The sequence below is a fragment of the Pipistrellus hanaki genome (assembly GCF_964339955.1).
Source record: "Pipistrellus hanaki genome assembly, chromosome: 6".
Taxonomy (NCBI): domain Eukaryota; kingdom Metazoa; phylum Chordata; class Mammalia; order Chiroptera; family Vespertilionidae; genus Pipistrellus; species Pipistrellus hanaki.
Genome location: NC_140508.1, coordinates 88,219,928 through 88,238,777, shown reverse-complemented (window position 1 = coordinate 88,238,777; position 18,850 = coordinate 88,219,928). Strand labels below are relative to the sequence as shown.

General features: G+C 54.7%; 1 protein-coding gene across 2 annotated transcripts in view; it reads left to right on the top strand.

Annotated features, from left to right (window-relative positions):
* LAMA3 (laminin subunit alpha 3) overlaps positions 1–18,850 on the top strand; it is a 134,507-nt gene that overhangs the window by 50,615 nt on the left and 65,042 nt on the right. For both annotated transcript variants that reach the window (XM_084888236.1, XM_084888235.1), the window contains exons 17-30: positions 61–166; positions 1,353–1,452; positions 2,489–2,645; positions 4,886–5,018; positions 6,766–6,908; positions 7,993–8,087; positions 8,511–8,664; positions 9,279–9,439; positions 12,933–13,041; positions 13,470–13,567; positions 14,308–14,452; positions 16,309–16,435; positions 16,509–16,648; positions 18,620–18,735. In XM_084888236.1, the coding sequence (XP_084744362.1) occupies positions 61–166; positions 1,353–1,452; positions 2,489–2,645; positions 4,886–5,018; positions 6,766–6,908; positions 7,993–8,087; positions 8,511–8,664; positions 9,279–9,439; positions 12,933–13,041; positions 13,470–13,567; positions 14,308–14,452; positions 16,309–16,435; positions 16,509–16,648; positions 18,620–18,735 (1,784 nt within the window). The remainder of the gene's footprint in view (positions 1–60; positions 167–1,352; positions 1,453–2,488; positions 2,646–4,885; positions 5,019–6,765; positions 6,909–7,992; positions 8,088–8,510; positions 8,665–9,278; positions 9,440–12,932; positions 13,042–13,469; positions 13,568–14,307; positions 14,453–16,308; positions 16,436–16,508; positions 16,649–18,619; positions 18,736–18,850) is intronic.

Below are 18,850 nucleotides of genomic sequence, written 5' to 3'. Positions count from 1 at the left end.
CTTGAGCGCAGTGAATTCTGCCCCTTCACCCTGTAATGTCGTCCGCTCCTTGTCCTGCAGCACGATGGGGACTGTCACTGCAAGCCCCACGTCGGGGGCGGTTCCTGCGACACGTGCGACGACGGGTATTTCGCTCTGGAGAAGGGCAGCTACTTCGGGTGTCGAGGTACGTACGCCCTCGGCCCTGAGGGAAGCGTGGGGCGTGGACAGGCGGTAGGGCAGCCTCTCCTGAGTTCCTCATCGTCCTGCAGGCTCCCAGGGCCTGGCTCAAAGCTCCTGTCCAGGGACTTGGGCCAAACTTCCCGTTGAAACTGGTGATAGCTGCACGTGGGGTCGCGTCAGCTCCTCTGCGCCAGCACACTCGGGTTAAAGATGACACACAGGAGTGGGCCCTCCCGGTGGCTCAGTGGACAGAACATCGGCCTGTGGACTGAAGGGTCCTCTGGTCAGGGCACAGGCCGGGATTGTGGGCTCAATCCCCAGGGTGGGAGCTACAGGAGGCAGCCAATCCATGATTCTTTCTCATCGTGGACTCTTTCTCTTTCTCTCTCCCTCTCCCTTCCTCTCTGAAATCAATATAAATATACTTTAAAAGGAAAAGAAAAGACATTATTGAGATGAGGGGTCGCTGTAAATGACATTGAGGCTTAGTTGTTTTAAAGATATATTTTGTAAGATTAAAAACGCTCACGGGATTTTTTAGAGATTATATTGTTTTATTTATTTATTTAAAACTAACTTTTATTGTGGAAGGTATCACTGATGACCCACTCTTTTCCCCCAATCGCCCCCCCTTCGCCACTCAGCTGCCTGTGTCCATGGGCCATGCATAGGCGACAGGAATTCCCTGGTTAATCTCCCCTGCGCCCGGCCTTTCTCTGAGACCCCACCACTGCTCCGAGCTTCCACGTCTCTGGGCCTCTTTTCCATAGTTCACTGTTAGAGTCCACCTGAGTGAGATCATGTGACCCTTGTCTTTCTCTGACTGGCTCTTTCACTCAGTGGGATGCTCTCCGGTCCCCCCAGGCGGACTCTGAGGGTTTTATTGTTTCAAACAATAAAGCTGTGGGAGGGATTGTCCCATATCTCTCCTCTTGCCTCTACCACAGCCCCTCCGTTAGCAGAGCTGTTTATGGTGGCACTGAGCTGCTGAATAGCTTTCAGCTCTGAGCTACTGCCCCCTAATGGATACATGGGGGCTGTGCCATCTCGGTTGGGAGATTCTTACATATTTCAAACACACTAGAGGCCGGGCAGAGCCCAGGGCCCTGGCTCACGGCTTCCTCCTCGAGGCAGGGAGGCGTCCAGCGGGAGATGCTCTGAGGGTGACGCCTCTGTGTCCTGACTTTCAGGGTGTCGGTGTGACGTGGGGGGGGCCATCACCCCCATGTGCAGCGGGCCCGCCGGGGCGTGCGTGTGCCGGGAACACGTCGTGGGGAAGGCGTGCCAGCGGTAAGTCTCAGAGGCGTCCTCAGTGAGGCTTCAAACCCGCCAACTGCTGCTAGCTTGTGACCGGGGTGTGTAATGGGCCATCTTGAAGAACTCCAAGTCGTTTGCACTTAAAGTGTTAGGATAGTTTTGATCCTTCTCTGTGATGGCCATTAATGGACTCTTGAAAGGAATCCATTAATAGGCATGAAGTTTAAGAGAAAACAAAGCATAGAAAGGTCATTCTAGTGATCGTACATGAGTGTATGTACGTAACTTATAAACTTAGCATGTTCACTACTGTGTCTGAGGTCTTACTAACAGTACCTGACACATGGATGTTAATATTAGTGTGAAGAGTGACTACGAGTTTGTGAGTGAATGGATGGATGGATGGGTGGATGGGTGATGGATGGGTGTGTGGATGGGTGGATGGATGGATGGATGGGTGGATGAATTAATGAATGGATGGGTGGGTGGATAGGTGGATGGATGGATGGATGGATGGGTGGATGGGTGATGGATGGGTGTGTGGATGGGTGGATGGATGGATGGATGGGTGGATGAATTAATGAATGGATGGGTGGGTGGATAGGTGGATGGATGGATGGATGGATGGGTGGATGAATTAATGAATGGATGGGTGGGTGGATAGGTGGATGGATGGATGGATGGATGGGTGGATGGGTGATGGATGGGTGTGTGGATGGGTGGATGGATGGATGGATGGATGGGTTAGAGTAAGTAACCTACTGACTTTGCTGAGCTGTGGGTGCCCTTTGAGGACGATTGGAAGGATGCTGCCGACATGTGTTGTGCTCAGCGTGCCCTCACTTGATGCTGGGGGCTGGATGCAGGGAGCATGGTGCTGGGTGTGTCCTGTGGGTGTTCACATGAGTGAAAGCCAGCTTTCAGAGAGAAAGCTTGGCGCCCTGCCTGTCATATGTAACGTGCCCTGTCGGGTGGTGGAGTCCTGGGCGGCAGCTGCGGCATTAACGGGTCGTCGGATGGTCTGTGAGCCTGACCTGCGGCATCCGTGTCTGCTTTCTGTCTGTGAAAGGCCGGAAGACAACCACTACTTCCCGGACTTGCATCACATGAAGTACGAGCTCGAGGACGGCACCACCCCCGACGGGAGGGAGCTGCACTTCGGGTTTGACCCCCTGGAGTTCCCCGAGTTCAGCTGGAGGGGGTACGCCCAGATGACCCCTCTGCAGGTGCGTGGCCCAGCCTCATCATGAGCTTCAGGTGACTCAGGTGACTCACCCCAGGCCGACTGCAGGATCCATTTCCTCCTGCAAAATAAGGAAGAGCATGGGCTCGGGGTAGGGCTGGATTTAACTGATACACATATACATCCATTTCACAGCTTCTTGTTACTTTAATTTGGTCACCAAATCAGAAAACGAGGGGATTAAAGAAAACTGGTGCTTCTCTCCGGAGACAGTTTATAGGAAATTTCCCCAACAATATTAGGCTGCATTTTAACATGAGACCTGTTTTCTTTAAGCCAGTTGTGGGAAATAAAAACAAGTTGACCTAAATTATTCCAATACAGCTTATGTTGCTGAACTTTATTTTTTTTACTTTTTGAAACTCCTAGAACAGGCATTCTACCCAGACGTTTACGTCAGAGATTTCTCGCTCCACCACTGTTCCTTCAAAAATGATTAAAAAATCAAGGGAACCACTGATTTGAAAATCTCTAAGTTCCTTTCTTTCTTTTTTAAATATATTTTTATTGATTTCAGAGAGGAAGGAAGAGGGAGAGAAAGATAGAAGCAGCAATGATGAGAGAGAATCATGAATCAGCCGCCTCCTGCACACCACACTCTGAGGATCAATCCTGTAACCTGGGCATGTGCCCTGACCGGGAATCGAACCATGACCTCTTGATTCATAGGTTCATGCTCAACCACTAAGCCACTCTGGCCAGATTTTATTATTATTATTAATCTTTATTGTTGAAGGTATTACAGATGTCCCCATTTTTCCTCCACTGATCCCTCCACCCACCCTCGTCCCCTCCCCAGGCCTTCTCTGCGCGAGTGTCTGTCGCTGGGCTATGCACATGCATATAAATTCGTTGGCTAATCCCTTTCCACCCTCCCCTCCCTCTGAGGTTCCGCACTCTGTTCCCTGCTTCCATGGCTCCGTGTCTATTTTGTTCATCAGTTTATTTGGTTTATTAGATTCACATGAGTGTGATCATGTGATACTTGCCTTTCTCTGACGGGCTTATTTCACTCAGCATAATGCTCTCCAGGTCGCTCCAGGCTGTCTCACGGGTATGAGAGCCTTCTTTTTTACTGCTGCACAGTATTCACGGGTAGATGTCCCACAGCTTTTCACAGCTGCTGTGTCATGAGCCGTCCTTGGGCCCCACCTGGATTGGATCATGTCGTCTGTGCTTTAAACTAGCCTGGTCTTTCCTTCCCCCTGGGCTCAGCGGCACTTCCGTTGTGTGAGCACAGGGGTTGGTGGATGTCAGGATGCCCCGCCGACAGCATCTGAAGGCCCCTGTTCTGCTTGGATGGGGCCTGAGATGTTTCCTGTGATTACTGAGTGCAGTTTAGTTAGTGCAGTTTAGTTACACCCAGATTCATCTCCCATGCGTGGGGGGGGGGGGGGGGGTGTCTGTAAGCGTTCCCGAGCCGCCCTCAGTTTCTGTAACCATTTGAAGTGTTGTGTAAGTGAGCGGGCCCTGGACACCTCTCTCTGGGGGTTGCGTAGCCCCCTGTCCTCTCTCACACCTCACTTCTCCCAGCTGTGCAGCCTCTGTGGCCCCTTGTAACTCCCCCGACCTGCCCTCCCCATGCGCTCTGCCTGCCGCTTACTAAGGTCATGGTGGACCCGGGGCCGAGGGAGTGCCTCTCACACACCTTCCTTGTGAGGGACTTCAATTCGTTGCCAGGCTGCCTGTTTCCACCTTCCTCAGTGGTACAGGCACCTGCTGAGTGGGTGTGAGGTTGTACGTGTGTATGCATGTGTGTGCTTGGCGTGTGCATGTGTGTGAATTAGGTGTGCATGTCTGTATACTACATGTGAGTGTGTGCCCTATGTCTGTGTATGTGTGTGTACACATGATTGAGAGTATGTATCTGTGCTTATTGAGTGGGTGTGAATATGTGTGTGCACTATGTATGTGTGCACACTATGTGAATGTGCATTGTGTACACAACATGTAAATGTGAACATGTGTTCATGGAATGTGAATATGCATGTGTGTACATGGCGTGTGTGTGTGCACACGGCATGTGAATGTGTTTGCACACTACGTGTGGATGTACATGTGTGCACACGACATGTGAATGTGTTTGTGTGCACACTATGTGTGGGTGTACATGTGTGCACATGGCATGTGAATGTGTGTACACCAGAGCCGGTGTGAAACGTGGATGAAGCCACTGTGTGGCCCGTGTGCCGTCTGCACTGTGTGGCCCTCGGTGTCTTTCAGAACGAAGTGAGGGTCCTGCTGAACGTGGGGCCGTCAAGCCGCGCTCACTTCCGTGTTATCCTGAGGTGTGTGAACCCTGGAGCGGAGGCGGTGGCCGGCCTTGTGACTCTTCATCCATCCGGGGAGAAGGCAGGTGGGTACATTTTCAGGCCCGTTTTGGATAAGAAACGGTGGGCCAGGGCAGTGGTTGGCAAACTGCAGCTCTCGAGCCACTTGTGGTTCTTTGGCCCCTTGAGTGGCCAGCTGGGGAGGACCCTGATAAGTTAATAACAATGTACCTACCTATATAGTTTAAATTTAAAAATGTGGCTCTCAAATGAAATTTCAGTCATTGTCCTGCTGATATTTGGCTCTACTGACTAATGAGTTTGCCGACCACTGGACCAGGGAAACATTTTCTCCTCCGAGGTCACATCCGTCCGGTGCTGGCCTGAGCCGGACAATGCTCGCAGTGCCCCGCCCTGCCCCTGCCCCAGCTCCTGCGCCTGTTCCTGCCCCTGCCCCTTGTCCCGTCCCTGATCCTGTTCCTGCCCCTGCCCCATTCCTCAGTATCCTGCTTATTGCACTTCGCTATTACATTGCTCATTAGCAGCCATTTACACATCCACGTAGCAACCTGTGTGCTTGGCTGGACACTGAGGGCTGTGATGTCACCACAGGAAAGCTAGTTTATAATTGCTCACAGGAGAGTGCGTGTTGCCTCGCGATGCGGTGAGGGACCTTGACTTCCCGCCTAAACAGTTCCCTCGCCTCAGGCAAACCAACCTGTTCCCGGAGCACTGGGTGAGCACAGGAAGCTAACTAAGACCAGTGTGTGAGCAGGAAGCTGGGGCTCCGGGAGGAGTGGGGACCTTGGTCAAGGGTCAGGGGCCAGGGGGAGGGTCTTGGGGGCTGTAGAAGGCGGTGGGAGTGTGGATCCCTGTGATCTGTTCTGCGAGGGTCAGGGCTCCTGCCAGACCTGCACACAGACTCCAGGCGGCAGGAGGGCCCGGCGGGACACACAGTGGCGCCAGCGGGCCCGATTCAGAAAGGAGGCTGGGCCCGGCGGCGTGGCTCAGTGAACAAGGCAGTCACACTGAATCCAGGTCAGGGCATGTGCCGGGGTTCTGGGCTCGCTCCCCAGTGTGGGGCAGCCAGGATAAGCCCTAAAACACGACTTGCCTATCAGTTTACCAGCACAGCCCACGGGGTGAGCACAGACTCCTTTGCTAGGAGACAGCATGGTGATGACCCCATCTTCCTTTTCCTTCACGTGAGTGCTGGTGAGCTGAGTGCTTGTTGTGTTGATCTGTTTTCTTTCTCCTTGTGGGTTGTAATTACGTTTCTTTTGACGATTAAACAAGGTGCCAAGGACCTTTCTAAGCAATTGACTTCAGTTAATATACTCAACCCTTAACGAATTAAAAAAGGGACTCACAATCCCATATGGATCACCACTGCCCACGTCCTATCAAGGTCTTTCCAGACTGTTCTTACATACACGTTCATGCAATTAAAGAAGCAAGGTCTTGCCGAAGCCGGTTTGGCTCAGTGGTAGAGCGTCGGTCTGTGGACTGAAGGGTCCCAGGTTCGATTCCGGCCAGGGGCATGTATTATACGTTGGTTGCGGGCATATCCCCGGTGGGGGGTGTGCAAGAGGCGGCTGGTCGATGTTTCTCTCTCATTGACGTTTCTGGCTCTCTATCTCTCTCCCTTCCTCTCTGTGAAAAATCAATAAAATATATTTTTTTAAAAATCTTTAAAAAAAAAAAATAAAGAAAGAAGTAAGGTCTATACATAGGATCAGCCCACTACCCTACACGTTTGCAGATGGGAACTGAACGTGGGAAACTGATTGGCTGCCAGAGTGATGCCTGAGAGAGCTTGTTTCTCTCTGACAGACGCTGCTCAGAGCAGAGGGGTCGTCTTTCTGCCCAGCACGGAGCCAGCCTTCGTCTCCGTCCCCGGAAGTGGTCCGGCCGACGCGTTCTCACTGGCACCGGGGACATGGGTGGCCTGCATCAAGGTGGAGGGGGTCCTCCTGGTGAGCAGTCATTCTTTTCTTTTTTATTTGTTTTTATTGCTTTAAGAGAGGAAGAGAGAGGGAGGGAGAGAGAACTATCAATGATGAGAGAATTGTAGATCTGCTGCCTCCTGTACATCCCCTACTGGGGATCGAGCCCACAACCCAGGTTCTGCTGGGAACAGAACCATGACCTCTTGGTTCATAGGTTGATGCTCAACCACTGAGCCATGCCCACCAGGCTAATGGGTTCCCTTTCAGACACCAATGGTGACATTTTCCCTCACATGACAAAATGACATAAGGTACCTTCTATTATCTTATAGTCAACTTCTCACAGACTAAACATTTACCGAATTATAAAACGTCAGGACTTGAAATTTTCTAGATAAATGCAAAACCTAATGAACATGTGTCCCAGTCTTTCAAAAGGGAATATATCTGTAATACTATCCTATATAATAAAGAGATAATATGCAAATTGACTGTCACACCCTCACACAAGATGGCCACCTCCATGTGGTCACAAGATGGCCACCACAAGATGGCCAGCAAGGGAGGGCAGTTGGTGGGGGACCAGGCCTGCAGGGGAGGGTAGTTGGGGGCAATCAGGCCAAAAAGGGAGCAGTTAGGTGTCGTTCAGGCTGGCAGGGAGTGGTTAGGGGGTGACCAGGCTGGCAGGGTGATCAGGCTGGCAGGCAGGCAAGCAGTTGGGAGCCAGCAGTCCCGGATTGTGAAAGGAATGTCCCGATCCCAACTGGCAGTCGGACATTCCCCAAGGGGTCCCAGATTGGAGAGGGTGCAGGCTGGGCTGAGGGACACCCCCCCTCCCCCCCACCCCCAGTGCACAAATTTCACCACCGGGCCTCGAGTTAACAAAAAGTTTATTTTAAAAAATTAAAACAAGAGATGGTAACGTCTCCCCTGGATTGGAGGGTGGCCCGCATGAGTGACACTGGGGGAGCTGGTGCGTCGGCAGACGCAGCAGCCGTGGGAGAGGTCAGCTGGTGGCCTCACCTAGAGGCGGTCAGCTGTGTGTCGCTGTGTTATCCCTAGAGCAGGGCCTCCAGCACTGCGTGACTGCCTGTTGGCCTTCATTTCCTAGGACTACCTGGTGCTGCTCCCCAGGGACTACTACGCCCCCTCGCTGCGGCTGCCCGTCACGGAGCCCTGTGCACCCGTGGGGCCGCCCCACGAGAAGTGAGTGTCACGCGCCCTAAGTCAGGCGGCTGCTGCAGGGTTTCGTGGGCCTCCGGTCACATCTGCAGCCGGAAGCTCTGAAATGACTTCAGGGTGGTTTTCTCTCTGGAGCAGGCCACCCGCTTTCACTAAGAATCACACAGCACTTTGTGCCCGTAGCTGGTGCTTAAGAGCGTCTCGCACCCGTAGCTTGTGGAAATGCTGATGCATGCCCCAGTAACACTCAAGGTGCTGCATCCGTGAGGGGAGGCACTTAAAACAGAATGTGGTGGTTCCTCCATGCTCCTGTGGGTGGAAATGCCCTCCCGACGCCCGTAGTAGGCGCTATGGTGCTGGGGAAGGACGGGTACCCGATGGATGGGTGTCCGGGTGCTCGGGGTGCTGTTTGGTGTTGGTTGTAATGGCCGCATCTTGTTGTTGCAGCTGTCTGCTTTACCAGCAGTTGCCACTGGGCGGCTTCCCCTGTGCCCTGGCTTGTGAGGCCACACGTTTCCTGCTGGATGGGCAGCCGAGACCCGTGACGTTGAGGCAGCCCAGCCCCGCTCACCCCTTCATGGTGGACCTCGGCGGCCGAGAGGTGGGCAGCCTTTCATTGGCTGTCACAGCTGTTACTCCCCTCTTCCCCTTCTCCCGCCCCCCTCCCCCTCCCCCCCCCCCCCATGTCTGCTGAAAACCCTCAGCCCCGGCGCTCCCAGGTTCGGGGCCTGGAAGGACTCCCCGCAGGGTCAGGGGAGGTGCGCCAACTTCGCTTCTGCGGCTGTGGCTGGCCGCACCCCGTCGTCATTTGCATCCATGTAATTTAACTTTTCTTTTCTAATTAACATCAGTTAAAGCCTCGAGGCCCACTTCCTTCCTCTTACTTCCCATCGGGAGATTTCTTTCCACTTGAAGCTGTGGAGCGTCTCTTACCTGGAGGCCCAGGCAGATGGACGAGGAGGAAGGGTAGAAGCCCCTGCGTGCAGGGTGCAGGTTTCGGAAGTAGAAGTTCAGGTGCCATTGACTCTGAATGGGAGGAGGTCGATGGTGACAAGCGTTCGACCGGGTCTCCTCTCCATGGAGCAGCCGACCGCAGGACCCAGGCCTGGCAGCGATGCCACGGAATCGGATGCCCAGGTCTGCGCAGCCGTTTCTCGGCTGCCCGTGTGAGCACGCCCGGCTCACCTCCCGCCTGTCTGCTCGGCCCTCCGACAGGTGGAGCTGCACCTGCCCCTGCGGGTCCCGCAGGCCGGCCGCTACGTGGTCCTGGTCGAGTATTCCTCGGAGGCAGAGCAGCTGTCTGTGGCCCATGTGCGCGTGGGGAGCCTGGGGTCAGTCCTGGCCGGCCAGATGACCATCTACAGCTGCCAGCACAGGTATCAGGCCTGCCCGGGGTTCCTCGAGCGGGGTCTTTGGGGTCAGCTGGGGGGAAAGGGGTTCCTTCCTGAGGCTGCGTCTCTGAGCAGCGTGGGGGCCGGCAGGCTTCTCGTAGGCAGTGCCTGGAAGACGCCTCATTTTCTTGAAAAGCTGTCTGTTCTACTTTCCATGTTGGCACAGGTTCCCAGGAAGCAGCATAACCTTTGTATTTTCCTCGCTGGCGCCCCCTGTGGGCCTGGGGACGTGCTCGCAGGTCGAATGCTGGGCAGATCGCAGGCCATGGCACCGGGAAAGGCTCATCTCGCCTGCCCTCCCAATGACCCTCTGAGATGGAGGTCACACACGTTCGGTGATTGTCAGAGAGAAAACAGGACAAAGGATTGTCACGTTTCACCTGTTGTCCACTTTCCAAGAGCTCTGACCAGGATTTATTTATTACGTTTTTAAAATATATTTTATCGATTTTTTACAGAGAGGAAGAGAGAGGGATAGAGAGCTAGAAATACCGATGAGAGACAAACATCAATCAGCTGCCTCCTGCACATGCCCAAATGGGGATGTGCCTGCAACCGAGGTACAAGCCTTTGACTGGAATCAAACCTGGGACCCTTCAGTCTGCAGGCTGACGCTCTATCCAATGATCCACACTGCTTAGGGCTAACCAGGATTTATTGACAGTTGTTCTCCCCAGCTGGTGTGGCTCAGAGGATAGAGTGTTGGCCTGTGGACTGAAGGGTTCCGGGTTCGATTCCACTCAAGAGCAGGTGCCCTGGTTGCAGGCTCCTCCCTGGCCTGGGCCCTAATTGGGGCTCACACAGGAGGATTGAAAAGAAGAAGAAGAAGAAAAAAAAGCTGTTTACTTGGCATAGCATTCCAGAACACAGGCAGCTGTGCAGAGCCAGCTGCAAGTGAAGAGCCGTGCCAGGCGTGCCCTGGCCCGATCCCCGAGGCCTGGGACTCAGAGGCAGCAGGCGGGAAGGGCAGCGGCCCCCCCGCTCAGGGCCGAGCCTGGAAGGCTGCCCGTGCTGCTTCTTGTCCAGCCCGAGGTGACGGAGGGGCGGACAAGCTCCCTGTCCTGCAAGTGAGAGAACTTGTGGGAAGAGGTGCTCTCAGCAGCTTCGAGTGGAAACTGTTAGGAGGCTCGAAAGGTCACCGAGTTCACGTCACTCTCAGCCAGCCTCGCAGATGAGTGGTGAAGGCCCCTCCTTCAAAAGCCTAAAACCCCCCAAACCCAGCTGGGCTGATGACTGAGAAGACAAAGAACATGGTCGCGTTTGGATTTGTAATCGGGGCACCAGATGGGGCAAAGTTCCCCGGAATGTTCCTTCTTGATCGGAAGGCACTTCCTCTCCAGGTGACGTCAGCCACCGCTGGAATGTGCACTCCCGGCGGGCGGGTCACCCCAGGAATCCCGGTGACTGGGCCACAGGCTGCGGCCAGGCTCCTGCACGCCCGTCTGCCTCCAGTTCAGCACTCCACCCCCCCCCGCCCCCAACCAGGGCACAGAGTAGGAGCCTGCAACCAGGAGCCACAGAAGCTTCCGGAAGGCCTGGTAGCTCCGAGTCTGGATGAGGCTGAGCCTCCCCAGGCCCAGCAGAGGAATGAGTTCAAAGCCCAGGAAGAGAGGGCGCTGTCCGGGCCTGGATGGCATGTTGGGGTAGAGTCGCGAGGTCCAATGCAGGTGGTTCTGGCCGTGGACAGGCCAGCACTGCGTGTCCCACCCGCAGGCCCCGGTGAGGGCCCCAGCACCGTGTCGCATGGACTGGGTGTCCCTGTCGCCGTGTTCCACCACTCCCAGGAGGCTCAGGGTGTTGCTTCTCTGGCTAAAATAGTTCCTTTCTCTACCTTGCTGCTACGTGGCTAAAAGCAAGCTACATACACCACAGGCCAAAGAGGTGCAATTGGACAATATGTGACCCAAAAAACCTATTTCAAACGGCAGCCCTGCAGCCTGCAGCACCTCTTGCTGCGGTCGGGGCCCTGCCAGCCTCGAAAGGAAGAGAGAAGGACACCCTGAGCTGCTGATAGGCCACAGCTGTGTTTGGCCTTTTACCACCGTCTCCTTTCAGCCCTCACCCCAAGTCACCGCGTGAATTGTTCACATACAGGTTGGCAAGCGTAGGTTTACCGTTGTTAGAACGGAAACAGAGTTTATGCTGTGTTACTGTTTATTAACTCCTGTATCGTCTTCTGCATGAAGAACTGTAAGCCTCCTTTGTCCACCCTGTGTTTCCGGAGATGGTCATTGTTTTAGGGTGTCACTCGTTCACATTACATTCGCAGATAGAAAAGTTGCTACCAAGCCTGGCCTGTGGCTCAGTGGTTGAGTGTCGACCTATGAACCAAGAGATGGTGGTTCAACTCCCAGTCAGGCCACAGTGTGGGTTGTGGGCTTGATCCCCAGTGTGGGGCGTGCAGGAGGCAGCCTCTCTCATTGATGTTTCTCTCTCTACCTCTCTCTCTGAAAGCAATAAAAATACAGTTAAAAAAAGGAAAGAAAATTTTCTAGAGTCTGAAGTCAGGAGCATCCCTCAAAAAATACTTCCTTTATGGGTGTCACCATTACAGTGGATTCTTGGTTCAAAACTGTGGCCTATTTATTTATTTATTTATTTATTAAATTTCTAATTCTCACCCTAGGATATTTTTTTCCGTTGACTTTTCAGAGAGAGTAGAGAGATGGAGAAGGGATTGAGAGAGGTCTGTGTTTAACCACTCCCAGGAGGCTCATATATATATATGGCAGAGAAAGAGAGAGAGAGAGAGAGAGAGAGAGAGAGAGAGAGAGAGAGAGAGAGAGAGAGAGAGAGAGAAAGGGAGGGAGGGAGGGAGGGAGGGAGGAGAGAGAAACATCAATGTGAGAGACACATGGATTGGTTGCCTCCCATGTGCACCCTGACTGGAGTAGGGGATCCTGTCCCAAGGTACGTGCTATAACTGGAATGGAACCTGGACCTTCAGCCCACATGCTCACTGTAACCACTGAACCACACAGGCCAGGGCAAAACCGTAGCCTTTTCACTGTTCCTGGACTTGGCCTGATGGGACAGAGGGAAGGTGCAGGTGGAAATGGGGAAGGAGGAAGGTGTTGGTGGGCTCTGGGCTCCTCAGGGCATCGGGCACGGCCTCCACGCTCCCTCAGGTGTGTGGGAGGTGGTGGCGGGGCCAGGGGGCAGCCCCATTGCCAACTGTCAGAGGATGTGGGTAACTTGCGCAGAAGCTATTCCTTAAAGGCAGACAGGACTGGCCCTGGGCTCTGTCGCCGACTAGACCGGTTCCCCTGGAGAAGGTGAGCAGGGCGTTCAGCCGAGGGGCAGCTCAGACATGGGGAGGCCGCTCCCAGCTGGGCGTGCTGCATCCCTCCCGCTCAGCGCAGGGAGTTCGCTGCTGGCCACCGGGCCACCGGGCCATCGACAGCAGAGCCCGAGCCACAGCCACCCAGGAAGCGCCCAGGCGGGGCCAGGGGTCGGCTGAGCTCATCTCCTCCTGCAGCGTCCTGTGCCGGAGCGCCCTGACCGATGGCCGGAGCCGCCTGGCCACCTACGAGCTGCGAGCCGACGCCGACCTCTGGCTCAGAGCCCGCAGCACCCGGCTCCTGCTGGTATGTGTGCCCGTGGGCTTATTTATTTATTTTTGTTGATCCTCACCTGAGGATATTTCCCATTGATTTTCAGAGCGAGTGGGAGAGAGACACACCAGTTGGTTGCCTCAAAGCATGCACCCTGACCAGGCCAGGGATCTAGCCTGCAACTGAGGCATGTGCCCTTGGCCAGAATCGAACCCGGGACCCTTCTGTCTGCGGGCTGACGCTCTATCCACTGAGCCACATGCCCCCTACTGGGGATCCAGCCCACCACCCGGGCATGTGTCCTGACCAGGAGTCAAACAGTGACCTCCTGGGTCATAGGCTGACGCTGAACCACGGAGCCACGGCGCTGGGCCCTCACTGCCTTTTTACAGAGTGCATTTGACCTTGCCCTGGTTTTTCTGGGAGCTGCAGCGTACCTCTGCATTGTGTTTGCTCGGCAGCATCAGATGTGTATCGTTCCCATTGAAGAGTTCTCAACGGAATATCTGAAGCCTCAAGTCAGATGCATCGCCAGCTACGGGCCATTGGCTAACCAAAGGTAACGCGCCTCCTCCTCTGCCCCTTGTGTGCTCTGAGCGACACTGGCGTGCGTGTAAGGTTGTGACTTCCTGCTTCAGAAGTGCCCACAGGCCAAGGTGCCCAGGCTGGCGGCGGATGTCACAGCCAGCCAGCCAGCTCCTTGGCCGCCGGAGTCTGAAGAGCCCTGCAATGGCAGGAGGCCAGCCAGTGGCGGGGGTGAGGGGAGGGGGGAATGAGCCCCGCCCCCAGGCAGGCACCTGAGCTCTGTTCTGAGCTCCTGTGTGAGTCCACAACCATTTAATCCTCGTGTCTGAGGCTCTTCATGTAAAAAGCCATGATGACCCGCCTCACGGTGCTGTGAGACTTGGCTAACCACAGCTTGTAGGGTTGTTTTGCTGTGGATTCAAACATAATTTATAGACGCTGCATGCGACCTGTGCCATGGCCAGGCGGAGCCGAGGGGAGGACGGGGCAGTTCCCGTGGTTTTACAGTCTTACGTCATCGTGGCGGGTGCGGGTGGATAACCATGTTCCTGGGCTGACTTCACTAACAGCCTTCGTTCTCGGGGGGAAGTGTCGTGAGTGTCCGTGCTGCTCCCTCCCTCAGCACAGGCTCTGTCTTCTGTTTAGTTCGTGGTTTTGAGGCGGCGGCTGGAGAGCCCTGGGGTCCCCCGGCTTATGCTCAGAGGCTGTATCTTCACCACCGGCAGTTTCCTTTTGGGTTATCTTTAAATAAGATTTAAAACCCTTCTTTTTCAGGGCCACCTGCATCTCCGTGTCCCCCGAAACCCCTCCGGCAGCATGGGTTTTGGATGCCCCACGTGGGGGGCCTCCCCCTCTCCCGCCCCAGGACCTTTCTCCTCCTGCTGAGGTGGTTACTGGCATCCCCGTGGAGGCCCCGCAGGTAGGACCCCTCCCCCGAGGGGGTGTTTTGAAGCCAGTGGTTCTCGAAGTGTGTGGCCCTGACCCAGTGGCATCTGTGCCACCTGGGGACGTGTTAGAAATGCAGAGTCAGTCCAGCCGGTGTGGCTCTGTGGGTGAGTGTTGACCTATGAACCAGGAGGTCACAGTTTGATTCCCAGTCGGGGTTCTGGCCCAGGTCATGAGTTTAAATGACAACAGCCAACACAACAGTAGTGTCTCCCTTCCCTCTGAAATCAATAAAAATATTTTTTTAAAAGAAAGAAAGAAAAAGAAATGCAGATTCACAAGCCCCATCTCAGAGCTTCTGACGTGGAATCTCTAGAGCACATGTGTCAAACACAAGGCCCGCGGGCCAAATCCAGCCCGCCAGGCCTTGCAATGTGGCCCGCACCGCGCTGTCATCACTGCACTCCGCTGTCAGTTTATGACATTGTCAGTTTATGACTGTTCAGTAAACCATTCGGCCCGCGATTTAGGCTGGATTTTAGATTTTGGCCCCTTCTCTGATTGAGTTCGACACCCCTACTCTAGAGGGATCATGTTTTCACACCCTCCCAGGAGTCCAGGTGGTCCTGCGGTGGGAGTCTCTGCTCTCAGCTGTGGAGGTTCCAGACGTGAGGCGTCTGTTGAGCCTGTCTGTGCCACCCCTCCAAGGCTCTCTGTCCTCCTGCATCTCCGCCTGAGGCAGGGGGCAAGTGCATGGCCTGTCCTCTGGCACCTCATATCGGTGCCACAGAATGGGCCATGCTGTCTAACACTGTCGGGCTCATTACCTCCCCAAGCTGGACTGGGAGCACTGTTAGGGCAGCTGCTGTGGTCGGCCGTGTTCTTGTACCACCAGCTGCACAAGCACAGCTGAGGAAGGACATTCTCAGTAGACACGTCTTGGTCAGGTCTTCTCGAGCAGCGTTCCACCTGCTCAGCTCACGGCACACAGTGAATTACTGAAGTCCAGCGGCACACCCAGGCACAGTTTTGCCAGTCTGACACAAGATAGGAATACTTTTGGTCAATTTACAAAAAAATAATAATAGCAATTATCTATTCTTTTTGCTCCAAAGTGACTTTTTAAAAAAAATCAGGTGCCTATCCTTGTATAATAAGGATTTCTGGTTCCAAGAATTAACCAATCAGATGCAGCCTTATTATGCAATGTGAGCAATAAGCTGTAACTGTTATATGACTTACACTTTGTTTATGGTTCAAGACAGGCCATTCACATCAAACACTACTGTTGTGTTGGCTGTTGTCATTTAAAAAAATATTTTTATTGATCTCCTTTTTTTAGAAAGAGAAGAAGGGAGAGGGAGAGAGAGATAGAAACATCAATGATGAGAATCATTGGTTGGCAGCCTCCTGCACGCCCCCCACTGGGGATAGAGTCTGCAACTCAGGCATGTGCCCTGACCTGGAACTGAACCCTGACCTCCTGGTTCCTAGGTCGATGCTCACCACTGAGCCACGCTAGCTCCTTATGCAATGGCTGTCACATGGTAACTGGACACAGAACATTCTGTGCAGCCTTTTGACAAGCATGCTCTGCGTCCTGTTGGGGGGGGGGGGGTTAAGATCTGGAACTGCTCAGTTATATGTTCCACTTTGGCAAAAGCTGCCAGTTTCCCAGCGTGACAGCACCGACTCCACACACACACACACACACACACACACACACACACACACCGTCACTGCAGCGGCACCTCCGCGGGCTATCACCTCCAGTGGAGGCGTTCCTTCCCTTGGCAACACCTGCTCGCGTTGCTTTAACCTGGAACTTCCCTGCGGTTCTGATTGTTCATCGCCCAGCGGCTCACGGAGTTTTTCTGCTTTTCCTCCTAGAGCCACGTGACCCTGAGAGGACGTGTGCCACGCCCCGGCCGCTACGTCCTTGTCATCCACTTCTACCAGCCGGCGCACCCCGCCTTCCCCGCACAGGTGTCTGTGGACGCAGGGCAGCGATGGCCAGGTGAGCGGCGGGGAACCGGCTGCTGCCCTGCCTCCCAGGGCCTTGCAGACGTGACAGGACCCTCTCTGCCCAGGCGTCTTCCGTGCCTCCTTCTGCCCCCACGTGCTGGGCTGCCAGGACCAGGCCAACGCCGGAGACCAGGCTGAATTCACCGTCTGGGAGCCGGAGGTGGCTGTGACTGTGAAGGTTCCAGAAGGAAAGTCCTTAGTGCTGGTGCGTCTGCGTGCCCCCAACTCCATCTCCACATGACGTCATCCTGTGCTCTGTGTGTTTGGCTCATGACGATCATTCCTCCAAGGAATTGAGGTCATAGATATGCATTTTACTGATTTAATATACTTTACTGATTTCAGAGAGGAAGTGAGAGGGAGAGAGGAGAGAAACATCAAGGATGAGAGAATCATGGATCGCTGCCTCCTGCACGGCCCTTGCTGGGGATCCGGCCCACAACCCGAGCATGTGCCCTGATCAGGAATCGAACCCTGATCTGATTCATAGGTCGATGCTCAACCACTGAGCCACACTGGTGGGGCATAAAGGCATATTTATAGAAAAATGTTTAAATTTTACAGCTACCTGTTAACAACAAAAGTGTGTGACAATTAAAATCAAGGGAAACTGGAATAACAGAGGACAGATAGGAAGAAAATACGCCCATGTGAGCTCTGCTTAGCCTCGTGCTCTGCCTGCCCCCCTCCCCCTCCTCATGCCCCCCTCCCCCTCCGCCTGCCCCCCTCCGCCTCCGCCTAGCACCCCTCCGCCTCCAGCTAGCACCCCTCAGCCTCCACCGGTCCCCCCCTCACCCTCCACTGGCCCCCCTCACCCTCCACCTGGTCTCTCGGGAGCAGGGAGACCCCTCTGTTCCTAAAACTCCCCTCCTGTGGCTTCCATGGCTCTGTTCTCTTGTTTATTTTCTCGCCTTCTCTAATGCTCTTCCGTGACCTCTCCTTCCCTTTGCCCCATGTGCTGGCACTCCCCTGGGTAAGCCGTGAGCCCTTGTCCATCATCTCCCTCCATGAGCCTCCGCTGCACCTGCCCATTCGGTTTGGTCCTCGGTGGGAGAGGCGCCCTCCCCTGTGGATTCATCTCCGGTTCCTCCTGAGCTCCAGGCCACATGGGACCATGGGCTGCACATCTCCACCCCAGAGACCTCACACACCCCCAAACCTGGCCTGTGCCCTGCCCAGCTCTGGTGCCCCTGCTGCTGTGCCCATCACCTGGGCTGCTGATGCCGTGGGGCCTCCCTTGGGGCCTTCCGTGGAGCTGGCAGCTTGCACTCTCAGGCCTGGCCCTGCCGCTCTCTCTGAAAAGGCCACCTTCCCTGACTCATTTTGTCTCCCCTGAGCCTGGCACACCTCCTGGCACGTGGGCGTGGCAGTGTTTATTGAATTGCATACTTGGGACCAGTGGGGTCTCTATGAGCTGCCGGTCACTGAGCAGGTGACAGAGATGTTTGAAACTCCCTGCAGCGTTGTTACTGGCAGAGTCTCATTCGCTCAGGAGCAGAGCCAGCAGGACTTCACACATGGCTGCAGATATTCACGACGGAGGATAAGCTCCGGGCACGCCATGCACGAGCGTCCCATTGGTCCTGCCATTTCAGTTTGCTCACCTTTAAAAAATACCAAACAGGTCCGGCCAGCGTGGCTCAGTGGTTGAGCCGTCAACCTATGAATCCGGAGGTCACTGTTGGATTACAGGTCAGGGCACATGCCCAGATTTCAGGCCTAATCCCCAATGTGGGGTGTGCAAGAGGCAGCCAATCCATGATTCTCTCTCATCATTGATGCTTCTCCCTTCCTCTCCCTTCCTCTCTGACATCAGTAAAATATATATTTTTTAAAATACAGAACAGCAATCCCTGTAGATCTGGGGGTGCCCAGGTGTGGCTCCCCTGGCCCTGGGGTCCTGACTGGCCCCAGGTTACCCCCAGGCCTCCCATCCCCGCCCATCGTCCAGGCTGCCACTCTGAGCAGCTCTCCCAGGGGCCTGCCTGCCCCATCATTTCCTGCACAGATCATGGAGTGAGCCTTCATACCACCTGGGGGTTCTTGTGACTCTTGTGTAAATCCATTTCATTGGTCTTGGGCTTAGTGACAGGGGACACTGATCCTGCACAGTGATGAGCAGCAGCTGGTGAGCCGAGTTGCTGGAAAGCCAAGCATATGCTCATGCTCCCTGCAGGTCCGTGTCCTCCTGGTGCCCACAGAGAGCCACACCTACCAGATCCTCCACCCACAGTCGGTGGACAAGTCTCGCGAGTTTGTCACCAGCTGTGGAGGGAATAGTTTCTACATCGAGTGAGTACTTCTTTGTGGAAAGGCCCTGGAGGATGGGGCTCTCCCACATCCCACCCTGGAGGATGGGGCTCTCCCACATTCCCGCCCTGGAGGATGGGGCTCTCCCACATTCCCA